We start from the raw sequence: 13189 nt of genomic DNA, 5'->3' as shown, positions 1-13189 counted from the left end.
GCGGCAAGGTCGGGAGTCAGCCCTGCCGAGGATCGCGGAAGGGGAGAGCTACCCTCACATCCTAAGGAGGGGCCTTTCAGGGGCCCCTCTGGGGCACAGGGGTCCTCATCCAGGGCCCAGCCTGGCCGCCCTTTGGCGCTGGCCCTGTCTGGATGGGTAACCACCTTGGAACCACACGTGGTTCATGATGGAAGAAAGGCTGGGGATGTAAATGTAAGTTAATAAATCCACAAATCTGCCACTCAAGGCAATGACTTCACTTTGCCTCATGTTAAAGCCATCCATGAAAAAAGCTGCACTTACAATTCCCACTTCTAGCCAAGCATCAAAGGTGCAGGAGGCTAGCCCTCTGTACCTAATCAGTTTGCCTAGTGACCTTTCAGACTATTGTGTGGGAAGGGCTGTGCTTCTTATGCAGGTTTTCAAATTGAGCTAGTGGGTGCAATAAGACGTACAAAGGTGTATTGTGTTGATAGGAACATAAGAAGAGCCCTGCTGGATCAGGCCAAAGGCCCCTCTAGTCTAGTTTCCTGTTCTCACAGTGGCTAGCCAGATGCCTCTGGGAAGTTCACAAGCAGGACCTGACTGCAACAACACTTTCCCCACTTGCGAATCCCAGCAATTGGTATTCAGAGATGCATACTGCCTCTGACAGCATGAGGAGAGCATAGCCATCATGGCTGGTAGCTATTGATAGCCTTATCCTTCATGGATTTGCCTTATCTTTTAAAGCCATCTGCATTAGTGACCATCTCTACATCTTCATGCTATCTGATGGCTTTTCTAGATCTCTCTGAGCTATATAGGCTTAGAGTAGTTAGAATGTTAGACTAGGACCTGGAAAATCAGGGTTCAAATCCCCACTCAGCCATGAAGCTTACTGGGCTCTCCACGTAAGCTTCCTCACAGGTTGTGGTGAGGAGTGGGGGGAACCATGTGTGCTATCCTAAGCTCCTTGAAGGAAATGTGGGATATAAATCTAATAATAAATAATGAAATGAACTGCTGCCAAATCAAGGCTTAGAGTAAGAAACCAGTTTGCTGATGTGGTGGGTACCTAGGCCTGTTGGATAAATGAATGGAATAGCAGATCGCTAGATAATTACTGGGCATGGATTGCAGAGTAATTACCATTCTGAGACACAGATACAACCAAGAATTTGTTATGCCTTTGAGTGTGGGAATAGCAGCTGCTACGGACTTGCCATATGAGGAAATGGTGCATCTCAAAATTGTTTTTCATTGTGGTTCCTAGATGCCGCACAATGTCCTGGAGCTCTGCGTCACTCCCTTCCTCTCTCTTATGCCTCCAGCTGTGGCAATGTGACAAACGTGGCAAAAAAGGGAGATTAAAAAAAAATCGTATGATTGAATGTGATGGCTTTAAAGACTTGACACTAAGCACAGCAGTCATGGGCAAAGATTTGCTTAAACTTGCAGCCCATCTTCACTGTGAGATTGAGAAAAACCTCTGCTTACTGCCCTTCTGCAGCGTTTAGAGCTGGGATTCAGAGTCAGGGTGTCTCTCCCGGGAAGAAGATACAGTCATCTGCTTCTTACCTCTTAGTGGGACTGCTTGTATGAGTTGTCACTATTATTAATTAATTGTATTTCTTACTTGCCCTTCACTATAAAGTCCCAAGGCAGGCTACAACTGGGGATGTCAGGGAAGTCTGAGGAAAATAGAAAAGGAAGCAGAAATTGCTGCAGTTTGTGTGTTTGTCTTTGGTCAGGAATGGAAATCAGTCAAGCAAATACAGTTGATAGTAGTTCACATCATATGTAATTAATGACTTCTGTTTACATTGTTTTGATGTTTCTTTTACATTGAAATGAAGTTGTATAACATAGACAGTGAGACAAATGTCATGTTTGGTGGAAATTAAACTGCAGCAGAATGGAATCATGGAATCAGCGATGACTGTGACAAATACTTGTCAGAACAGAAATCGCTGTCTTCTGCCTTCCCTAGTTACAACAATATAAAACTTCAATATTAAAACAATTAATTAATTAATTAATTAAAATTTAAAATTTATATCCCACCCTTCCTCCCAGAAGGATCCTAGGGCAGCATATGTATACCTCAGATGTCAAAGGTCAGAATAAAAAGGTGTGTCTTCAGCATATGGCAGAAGCTATACAATAATGATATGAGATGCACCTCGTGGAGAGGAAATTCCATAATTTAGGGGCTGCCAAAGAGAAAACCCCTCTCCTGAGCTGCTATTCCCTGCATTTTTGTGGATGGTGGAACTACCAAGAGGGCCCCCTCTGCTGATCTTAACAACTGAGAGGGTCTTTCAGATGTTTGGGGCCTGAATCATGTAGGGCTTTAAACACCCAGCATTAGGGGCGATGTTGAGGTACTGAGGAGTGAGTCAGCATGAAGGAACCTTTGTAGGCCTCGGAGAAGCCAAAGCTGAGATGGGAACAACAGGTCAGCAGTTACAGGGGCACCCATATAGCTCACCCATGGGCTGGGTGAGTAGGGGGAATCTATGATTGGAATAATGTCGTGACAGGAATGGGGTGAGCCTTGCTGGCACAGGGAGGACTCCTTGCCCTTCTCCAACCCTCCCTTCCCAGTTCAGACTGTGTTCAGGGTTGTTTCCTGCTTTCTCGTAGGCATATTTGGGGAAATACCTCAAGTTAAAGCAGACCTGCAATAATGGTGATGCTCCTTGGAGCAGCACAATCTGTACCCCTATTCAATCAACCTCCCTTTAAGCCCTTTTAGATCATGGCTGCAGTTATTGTGAAATCAAAAGTTTAAGGAAGTGGGAATGCAGAATGTGATGAACAAATTCCTTGACGTGGAGGCCTACCAGTCTCACTGAATGAAACCTAACTATTACAGCTGTACCACTTACTCCAATATCCCTTGGGAATGGTTGCCTATGGAAGATGGTGGACTGCAGTGTCTATATTTGGGATGGGTCTGTCAGGGCTGACCTGTAGGCAACTATTGTGGGTGGCTGGGTAGGGGTCAGGTCAGAAACCAGGAGTTGTACTGGGGTGGATCAGAGCTGGAGAAGAAATCAAGCCAGGATCTGGAGCTGAGGGGCAAGTTAAGATGCACCCTAGCCAGGAAGACTATTGTTTCTATCTGAAACTGGAAGGCTTTTATAGCTCTTCCTGTCTGGGAGGGCCCAATGAATAGCTTGCGTGGATGGTGCCAGTCAAGAGTGCGAGCACTATATTGCCCAGGAAGATGCTCCAAACTGCAGTTCTGATGGCTCATCATATGGGCAGCCATGCAGACAGCTGGCCTGGCAGATCCATTTAAAGCACATCCAATGCACATAAATCACATGATGTATCCCAAAGAATCCTGGGAACTGTGGTTTCCCCCTTACAGAGCTACAAATTCCCAGCAACCTTAACAAACTACATTTCCCATGATTCTTTGTGGGAGGTCAGGTGGTTTAAATGTGCGTTGGACATGCTTTAAATGTATGGCGTGATGTCAAATATAGACTAAATGTCAAATACAGACTGAATCCCTTTCCTTCAGAGTAGGCCATGTGTCATGGCAATTTTATGCAAAGAAGGGCTGCACCTTCCCCTCCCCATTACTCTTCAGAAGCTGCCACCTCCCTGCTGATTCTGGCTAGCGCAGAAATCCTCTGGGGGGGTGAGAGTGTTCCACCTGTCTAATTTTAGTCCAGTCCATTTCATTGAAGCTCTTGTGTTGTGGTGTGGGCAGTCTTGTAACTAGTGCCACCTTGTACACCTACATTCCAACACAGCCTGGCATGATGCCCCCTGCTTGGCCCATGTTCTTTTCATGCATTCCTTTGCTGCATATTTCCAGGCTCTTAGTATTCCTGTCTTGGCATACTGAATGTCGCACTTAAACAAGCACAGCAGTATTTAGGGAGCAGCTTGCTCTTGAAATAGAGCGTGTGGGAGATGTTAGTGTGGAGGGATGAATGAATATACCTTTTGGAACACAGGAGATGGATCCTCAAGGCATTGAAGTGCCCCAGGATACACAGGAAGGATGGGGAAAAGGCAGCATAATTCTGATTACCAGATGCTGGGAACAAACATGGAATGGCCATCTCATTCGTACCTTGCGGGTATGTGGTGGCCAGAGGCATCTGGCTGACTGCCACTGAAGACATAATGTGGACTAGATGTACCTTGTTTCTGATTTAGCAACACAGTGCATCTTTATATTCATCTGTGATTATGGCATTACAGTCAACTTGCAGAGCTAGGCTATCACATTAGAGCATCACAGTAAGCTTGAGGTAACATGTGTGCACAGCGATGCTTCAGGTTCCATTCTGCAGAGGAAGAATTGTAATACTTCTACTCCCAAGCTAGGCATTGAAAAGAAGGGTAATCGTGATGGTGGAACTGATGGGGAAGGGTTCAAAGAATCCATACAACTCCTAGGCAGTCAAGGTGCAAAGAGAGCTCTGCCTTGGTTGTGCCTGCTGGTTGCAAATAGGGTTGTCACATAACCCTCTAATCAGCAGGAGACTTTAACACAGGGATGGGGAATTATTGGTCCTCCATTTGTTGCTGTACTACAACTCCTATCGTCCCTGGCCATTGGCCATGCTGGCTGGGGTTCATGGGACTTGTAGTCCAGCAGCATCTGGAAGGCCATGGGTGACCCATTCCTGCTTAACAGTTTCATGAGAGAGAGAAATTGAAAGACTGATGCTTTTTCCAGCGTAGATGTAGCAACTGGGAAAGTCTCTCCTCTTGAATTTGTGCCCATCTTACTGCTTTTAAAAGCACAGGTGGTTTGACAGCATGAAGGATGGGAAGGGCAAGCTCCTGGACAAGATTGTAGAGGTGGGTGGCTTTGGTCACAAGACAGGTACTTCAGAAAAAGATCTTCCCAGTGTGAGTCTAGCTGGACATGATTACATGCAGAGCTACAATTGATCAGACTGCTCTTCATTGCAGAGACAATCTGATTCTTCAAAATGTCCCCTTGTCAGCAAAGCACAACAAGAAGTGCCTGGCTTTGCTTTGTGATCTAGGAGGACTTGCTTCTCTGGGAGCTGGAGGTGGAGCACCAAGATGTAGCCTCTGGGAGAAAAGAGCAAAGTGCCTTGACAGGTAAAAGGGGAGAAATCCTTGTCTTCTCCCTCCTGAGTTCCCAACAGTATAGCTTTAGTTGCCATGGTAACTGTTTGACAACTCAGAGGCTGGGAGAGCCTATGTTTGTCTCCTGTAGATCTGTAGATCGACACCAGGGATCAATTTAGCATCCTCTCCTACTGCAGAAGTGATAAATTATGTTGTCCCAGTGTGGTGTAGTGGTTAGTGTGTTGAACTATGACCTGGGAGACCAGGATTCAAATCCCCACACAGCCATGAAAGCTCACTGGGTGACCTTGGGCCAGTCACTGCCTCTCAGCCTCAGAGGAAGGCAATGGTAAACCACCTCTGAATACCGCTCACCATGAAAACCCTATTCGTAGGGTCACCATAAGTCGGGATCAACTTGAAGGCAGTCCATTTCATTTTTCATTCCTTCCATGTAAAATATAAGCAGAGATCACACTTCAGAGGGGCAGATTTCATGATTTCATGACTGGTTAGGTCTGGGGATGATGATGATTAAAATATGGAGCGAGCAATTCTGATTTTTGGTAAGTGGAATGAAGATCTCTTGCACAATATAGTCTAAGACCTGGCATGGTGATGATGATGATGATGGAGTCATACATTGTGGAATATGCTTTTCTAGGGCGCCAGCATGATCTAATTGTTAAAAAGCCAGTGTTGTGTAGTGGTTAGAGAGATGGCTTACGACTGGGGAGACGGGTTCACATCCCCATTCAGCCATGCAATTCACTGGATGATCTTGGACCAGTAACTACCTTTCAGCCTAACCTATCTCACAGGGTTGTTGTAAGGATAAAATGGGTTTGTGTGTGTGGAAACCATGTGTTCCATCTTGGACTCCTTGGAGGATAGGTGGAATAGAAATATAAATTTGTTGCAAAAATAGAACTTTTTTGTTAACCAGGAGGGAAATATTATTCTCTGTATGGTCTTCAATAACAAACTAAAAAAAAAAGAGTGGACTTTTGTTATGTGTAGAAACGCCCTGTATTAAATATAGAAATATGTTTGATGTGTATTGTTCTGATCAACATTCTTCTAGTTTGGAGAAGAAGGTCCCATATTGCCTTTAGGTAGTGACCTATTTCCTTAGATTAAGGAGTGAGGAGGAAATGCCAAATTGAACTACTTTGGTTTTTTGTTTTGTTAATGTTGCAAAACCATGACCAGATTTACAACTATTCAAGCTTGCTTTACCCAGGGTAGAATCACACTCAGAGTTCTGCTGGTTCTAGTGCATCTCCACCTGTCTCTTCTGAAAATGGGGACACACAGTGCTAGTCAAACCTCAGCCCTTTTTACTATAAAACCTGGTGGGAGCAGCTGGAGTGCATTTTTTCAAAAATTCAGCTTCAAAGATATTTCACAACTGATCAGTAGATCAACCCGTTCCTCCTCCAGATTTGGCTAATGGAAACACTTTGCTGTAGGCGACTAGTGCGTTCACAGCCCCAGACACTGCCTACAGATCTGGCTGAACACATGTTAATCTTTCTACATAGGTCAGGAAGAGGTTGTACCAGTTCTGTGAGTAAAGAGCCTTTGCCTGGCTGAGGCCTATATGCACTATATCCCCCCCCCAACAGACTAAAATTCCCAGAGTTCCCTGGGAAGAGGGATTGATTGTTAAACTACTCTCGGAATTGTAGCACTATGAGATGAATAGGGGGTCTCCCAACAACTCTCAGCACCCTTAACAAACTATAGTTCCTAGGATTCTTTGGGGGAAGCCATGACTTTTCTTTCTTTCTTTTTTTTACAATAATTTTTATTCAAATTTTCATAAAACATAGAAAACAAAATCATAAAACATTCAAAGACAAAAAACAAAACAAAACAAAACAAAAATGATTAAACAAAAAAAAATAAAATGTTGACTTCCCATTTGTCACATATCAAATCAGTTATAGGTCTACAATATATAACAATCCTGTCTCTTAAATCATATTATAAAATCACTTTCCTCCAGTAGTTATCTTAATTAATCATCAAATCTCATAAACATTACTTTATTCTTTCCACAAAAAGTCAAAGAGAGGTTTCAATTCTTTAAGAAATATATCTATCAATTTTTCTCCAAATAAACATGTCAATTAATCCATCTCGTTAATAATTATAATAATCTTATTGTCATAACCATAGTCCAAATAAACATTTCGATTAATCCATCTCATCAGAATCTGTTAGGTCCAATAATTTCAATAGCCATTATTCCATTATCCCTATTAGTTCCATCTTCCATCTTCAATAGTCCTGTTAAGTCCAGTAATTTCAGTGTCCAATCTTCCATTATCAGTATTCCATAATAATCTTGCTGTTGTAGCCATAGTCATATAATAAGAGTCTGATGGGAATTTCCTCTATCCCAAATATTTTCTTGCCATCCATTCTGAATAAGTTGCTGAAATACTGTTGTAAAATCATATCTGTGTTCTTCTTTTTTACAAAATGCACTGGCTCATCTCTTAAGAGTTTTTCCATTGTCACATGGCTGCAGTTAATTCCATAGATTTTCTCTATATCGAGCTCCATCACAGCATTCCAGTCCAGAAGATTATCCAAGCCATTGATAACTTTATCTCTAATATCTTCATTAATTTCTTCAGAGATAACGTTAAATTCCAAACAGTAGATTTTATTTCTAAAATCCATAAACTCCAGATCTTTTTCCAATTCCACATTTGTTCCAATCTCCAGGGCTTATATCTGGGGGAAGCCATGACTTTTCAAATGATGCTGCCTTAAATGTCTAGTGCAGATGGGGCCTGAGCCTGGCTAGCTAGATACATATATAGGACAGTGGCTTTGAAGCCATGGGGTACCATCCTACACATTTCTGTACTCCCCTTCTATGGTTACTACTTCCTGTTTCTCTTCCTTTAACTCTTCCTTTATTCCAAATGCCTTGTCCTTTCCTCCCATTACCCCTGTCCTTGCTACAAATTCTGCCATCTTGGAGTCTGTCTAAATTATGCAGGGGAAGGCATGCAAATGTGTTCTGCATAATTCAGGCCTAGATCTCACTTAGGTGGCAAACCTACATCTGGGCTGCACCACTGCTGTCACTGTCAAGCTAATGAGTGACTTCTCCAGGGTTACTCAGTGTGAGTCTCGGGCTTGTTCTCACAGAGGTGGCAAACCTGCATCTGGAGTGTACCATCTTGACTGTAGGTGGAGTCTCATAAAATTGAATGCTCCTCCATGTCAAACAGTTCCCTCCATGTCATAGAAAGTGGGCATAGCAGTGAGAATGGTTCTGGCTTAGCTTCTCTGTGTTGTGCCAGCCCCCACTTGCACTCTGAAACGGTACAGTCCAGGCACAGTTTACCATCTTGTTCTGATGAGACTTTATTCTGATTGCTGTCATCCTGCTGCACTTGACATAAACTTTGGCTCTTTTTGATGCAGTGCATATACAGTCCAGGTTACCCCCAATTTAGCTCGAATATAAAGAAGATGTGAGGGAGGTTCAAGGTATGTGAATGCCTTTTGCCCCCTCCTTGGCTAGGGCCCCTTTTCCATGCCATTCAAAAATATTAACTCTTTTAATTTGTTTTTCACTGCAGAATGTCGTTTCTAAATATGGCACACAGTTCCGTGGAAACTCGCAGCACGATGCCCTGGAGTTCCTACTGTGGCTGCTGGATCGCATGCATGAAGACTTGTGTTCTGTGTCTCTTAATCAAAAACTGAAGGTGTCTGGAAAGGTCAGTGCCTGGCAGGGGATACTCTGGCTTTATACCCTGCAAGCTCTCTAACATTCTGTGCATAATAAAAAATTATAAGCAAGATAACCAAATTGTAGGGATGTGCATGGAGTAGCAGTGCTGATTGTCACTTGGGAATAGATGCCCACATTCATTCTTTACCCAGGTGGCCTGTTTTACATTCCCTTTCCTTCATTTAAGAGGTGTTTGCTTAACATGGCAAATAGTTCTAGGGTGACAATGGGATTGGCTGCTGATGTCACAAAACCACTGATGTATCAACTGTGTTCATTGTTTTTTATCATGTTTTTGTATTACTGATATTCAGATTTGTAAACCACCCAAAGGTTGTGGTTAATTAGATGGAATAAAAAATGTTAAAATAGATACACAAACAAATACATACTATGATGGCTCCACTAAAGCAGGGGAAAGTAGTGATAATTCCTCATTGCATTTCTTAGAGAAATTTGGGGTGCTCGCTCCCAGGTGAAACGTTTTAGGTTTCACAAACATGGCTGTTATCTTCCCCGTCAGATGGAGAGACAGACCGACAGGAAGGCTATTATTATAGAAGATTATATACAGATATTATAGAAGATATCTGTATGCTACTGCAATGGTAGATATGTTTATGTGGTTTCTGTAATGCAGTGCTTTACACACTTTTAGGTGCTTGGGTCAAACTTTATACCTTTATTGTGATTATCATCACACATAAACTCAGCTATAATGTGTCTGAGTAAAAAATGGTGGATCCTTATTAACCTGAGACACTGGCAACCCAGACATCTCTCCTTCCTTTGCCCGAGTCTTGCCTTACCTATGGTGCTGGGGCAGGGAGTGGTTGACTGAGATGGGACACCACCTCCTGCTCTCAAACTGGAGCAGACTTCTGATGGTGTGAAGCTAGTAACCTTCCTTTTGCCCATTTTTGTCCTTGGGGCCTATGGGAGGGAGGTTGTACCAGATTTGACTTTAGGTATGTGTCTGAAATCAGTGATTGAATCAGAAGCACAAACAGCCAGTGGCTTTTGTGTGTGTGTGTGTGTGTGTGTGTGTGTGCATGCGCAGACATTGGGTGTGGATTGGCAGGGAGTTAAGCAGAACTACCCTGGGGAATGACAGCTGTGGAGATGTCAAGATGTCCCAAAGCAGCCTCTGATCCCCCCCCTTTTTTTTTGCTTTGTTTTCACTTTTCATCCTAAGGATTCAGGCATTGGCTCTCCTATCTTTCTCGTTCACTTTCTCTCATTAGTGGCACGTGCAAAACCTCAAAGTGCCTGGGCTGCTTCTCGGCACCTGACATCCGTTTCCTGGATACATTTGTTCTGTTCTGGCTGGAGATGAGTGTGTGTCTGAGAACAGCATCTCCTTCAGAGTTCCCATGTGGGTTATCCAGGCAAGCGAAGCCAAAGGCAAGGTTTGAAGCAGCAAGCAGTGGATTAAGCAGAAATCTCTGCCTGCTCAGCCTGTTTCTTCGAGTGCCCCTATGGGAGGTGAAGGCTCCTTACTGCCCACATCACATGCCATGGCACCATTAGGTTATCAAAATTAATTATAAACACTTCATAATCTTTCAAAATACAGCTATGCCTTAGAACTGGGTTTATTTATTTAAAAGCCTTTCTAAACTGCTTAATATTTGCAAATCTCCAAGTGGTATACAAAAATGCAACATATAAGCAACAAAACAGTAACATAAAAACTGAGATAACATAAAAAACATTAAGACAGTATTATAAAACCGTATAAAACAGAGATTTAGTAAAAACAGGGTCCAGTCATGTGGGTCAGGGAAAGCTTGGGCAAAAATATATGTCTTTACAAGAGGGTTGAAGATCTTTTGTTTCAAGTACGACTTGGGCCCAATTTCTCACTTCCTACCTGCATCCGTTCCCACATGTTCATAGATACAGTTATAAAAACTATAATTTCTTTTTAATGGATCCTGTGGTATGACAATTCACCATACATTCTCCTGCCCCTAAAAACCAAGTTATCAGTTACGATCCTGAACCTGAATGTTTCAGTGTATTAAAATTAGAACTACAAATTTTAATTGATAGATTAATCATCTAAAGCAGGGATAGGGAACCTGTGGCCTTCTAGATGTTGAGGGACTCTAGCTCCCATCAGACCCAGCCATCATGGTCAGTGGTCAGAGATGATGGGAGTTGTGGCCCTCCAAATGTTGTTGGACTACAAGTTCCCTATCCCTGATCTGAAACAGTGATGGGGAACCTGTGGCTCTTCAGAAGTTACTGGACTATAGTCCACATCATCCGTGACCATTGACCATGATGGCAGGGGCTGATGGGAGTTGGAGTGCAACTGCATCTGCAGGGCCACAGGTCCCTGTCCGTGAATTAGCTGGGAGGTGGGGTTGGAAGCTAAGAGCATACTTGTTTAATTTTTTGAGATGGTTTTCGTACTGCTCAAAAGCATGCTCACTATTTTGTGACGTTTTGGTTGGTCCTAATAAAGATATTTCACTTTTGTGGATGTTGGATTTCCCCCCCCTGTGGATCAACGCAGCTATTTATACTTTTGGGTTCTACTGTATTAGGACCAAGTTAGATGTGACTTGGGGGATGTGTGATCAGATCTTTGTCCATGTTTCTCTTTCGGTTTATTTATTTATTTATTTATTAGGCTTATATCCCGCCCGACTAGCGATAGCTCTCTGGGCAGTGAACAGCAAAAAAGTACAATAAATACAATAAGAAAAACAATACAGTGCAAAAATCCAATTAAGTTATAATAAGTTAAAAAGTACAGTTAAAATGCTTTGGGAAAGAGGAAGGTTTTAACTTGGCGCCGAAAAGATGACAATGTCGGCGCCAAGCAGACCTCCTCGGGGAGACTATTCCACAATTCGGGGGCCACCACTGAGAAGGCCCTAGATCTTGTCACAACCCTCCAGGCCTCAGTGTGAGTTGGAACCCGGAGGAGGGCCTTTGTAGCAGAACGTAGTGTACGGGCCGGTTCATAGTGGGAGAGGCGTTCCGACAAGTATCATGGTCCTGCGCCGTACAGGGCTTTATAAGTTAGTACCAGCACTTTGAATCTGGCCCGGAAGCATATTGGTAGCCAGTGCAAGCGGGCCAGAACAGGTGTTATATGCTCAGACCGTTTGGTCCTTGTCAACAGTCTGGCTGCCGCATTTTGCACTAGCTGTAGCTTCCAGACTGTCTTCAGAGGCAGCCCAACGTACAGCGCATTGCAGTAATCCAAACGTGAGGTTACCAGAGCATGTACAACTGATGTAAGGTCTTCCGTACTCAGATACGGCGTAGCTGGGCTACCAAGCGGAGTTGGTAGAACGCATTCCGAGCCACCGAGGCTACTTGAGCCTCAAGTGAAAGGGAAGAGTCTAGAACGACTCCCAAGCTACGAACCTGCTCCTTTAGGGGGAGTGTAACCCCATCCAGGACAGGGAATATATCCATCATCCGATCAGAGAAACCATCCACCAACAGCATCTCAGTCTTGTCAGGATTGAGCCTCAGTTTGTTAGCTCTCATCCAGTCCATTGTCGCGGCCAGGCAACGGTTCAGCACATCGACGGCCTCACCTGAAGAACATGAAAAGGAGAAGTAGAGCTGCATGTCATCAGCGTACTGATGACAACGCACTCCAAATCTCCTGATGACCGCACCCAACGGCTTCATGTAGATGTTAAAAAGCATGGGAGACAGAACTGACACCTGCGGGACTCCACATTGGAGAACCCACGGTGTCGAGCAATGTTCCCCAAGCACTACCTTCTGGAGACGGCCCACCAAGTAGGAGCGGAACCACTGCCAAGCAGTACCTCCGACTCCCAACTCCGCCAGCCTCTCCAGAAGAATACCATGGTCGATGGTATCAAAAGCCGCTGAGAGGTCAAGGAGAATCAACAGAGTTACACTCCCTCTGTCTCTCTCCCGACACGGTCATCATACAGGGCGACCAAGGCCGTCTCAGTGCCAAAACCGGGCCTAAAGCCCAATTGAAATGGATCTAGATAATCGGTTTCATCCAATAGCGCCTGGAGTTGGCCAGCAACCACTCGTTCCAAGATCTTGCCCAGGAATGGGACGTTTGCTACTGGTCTGTAGCTGCTGAAATCTTCTGGGTCCAAGGAAGGCTTCTTCAGGAGTGGTCTCACCATTGCCTCTTTCAAACAGCTGGGGACCACTCCCTCTCGCAAAGAAGAATTTATCACCTCCTTGGCCCAGCCAACTGTCCCATTCCTGCTAGCTTTCACAAGCCAACAGGGGCACGGGTCGAGTACTGAAGTGGTTGCACGTACCAGTCCAAGCACCTTGTCCTCGAGCTGAACCAACTGAAACTCATCCAATAAAACATGACAAGACTGTGCTCTGGACACCTCACTAGGA

The 13189-nt window shown here is 44.1% G+C and overlaps 1 protein-coding gene across 4 annotated transcripts in view; it reads left to right on the top strand.

The window, feature by feature from the left end:
- Nucleotides 1–13189, top strand: part of USP43 (ubiquitin specific peptidase 43) — a 146607-nt gene that overhangs the window by 16476 nt on the left and 116942 nt on the right. For 3 of the 4 annotated variants that reach the window (XM_061616493.1, XM_061616496.1, XM_061616495.1), the window contains one exon: nucleotides 8664–8804. The exons of the other annotated variant lie outside the window; for it this stretch is intronic. In XM_061616493.1, coding sequence (XP_061472477.1) covers nucleotides 8664–8804 — 141 coding nt within the window. The remainder of the gene's footprint in view (nucleotides 1–8663; nucleotides 8805–13189) is intronic. 4 annotated transcript variants of the gene reach the window in all.

This window comes from Rhineura floridana, chromosome 3 (genome assembly GCF_030035675.1).
Source record: "Rhineura floridana isolate rRhiFlo1 chromosome 3, rRhiFlo1.hap2, whole genome shotgun sequence".
Classification (NCBI taxonomy): domain Eukaryota; kingdom Metazoa; phylum Chordata; class Lepidosauria; order Squamata; family Rhineuridae; genus Rhineura; species Rhineura floridana.
Note: the sequence above shows the minus strand (reverse complement) of the source record. Positions and strands in the feature narration are given on the sequence as shown.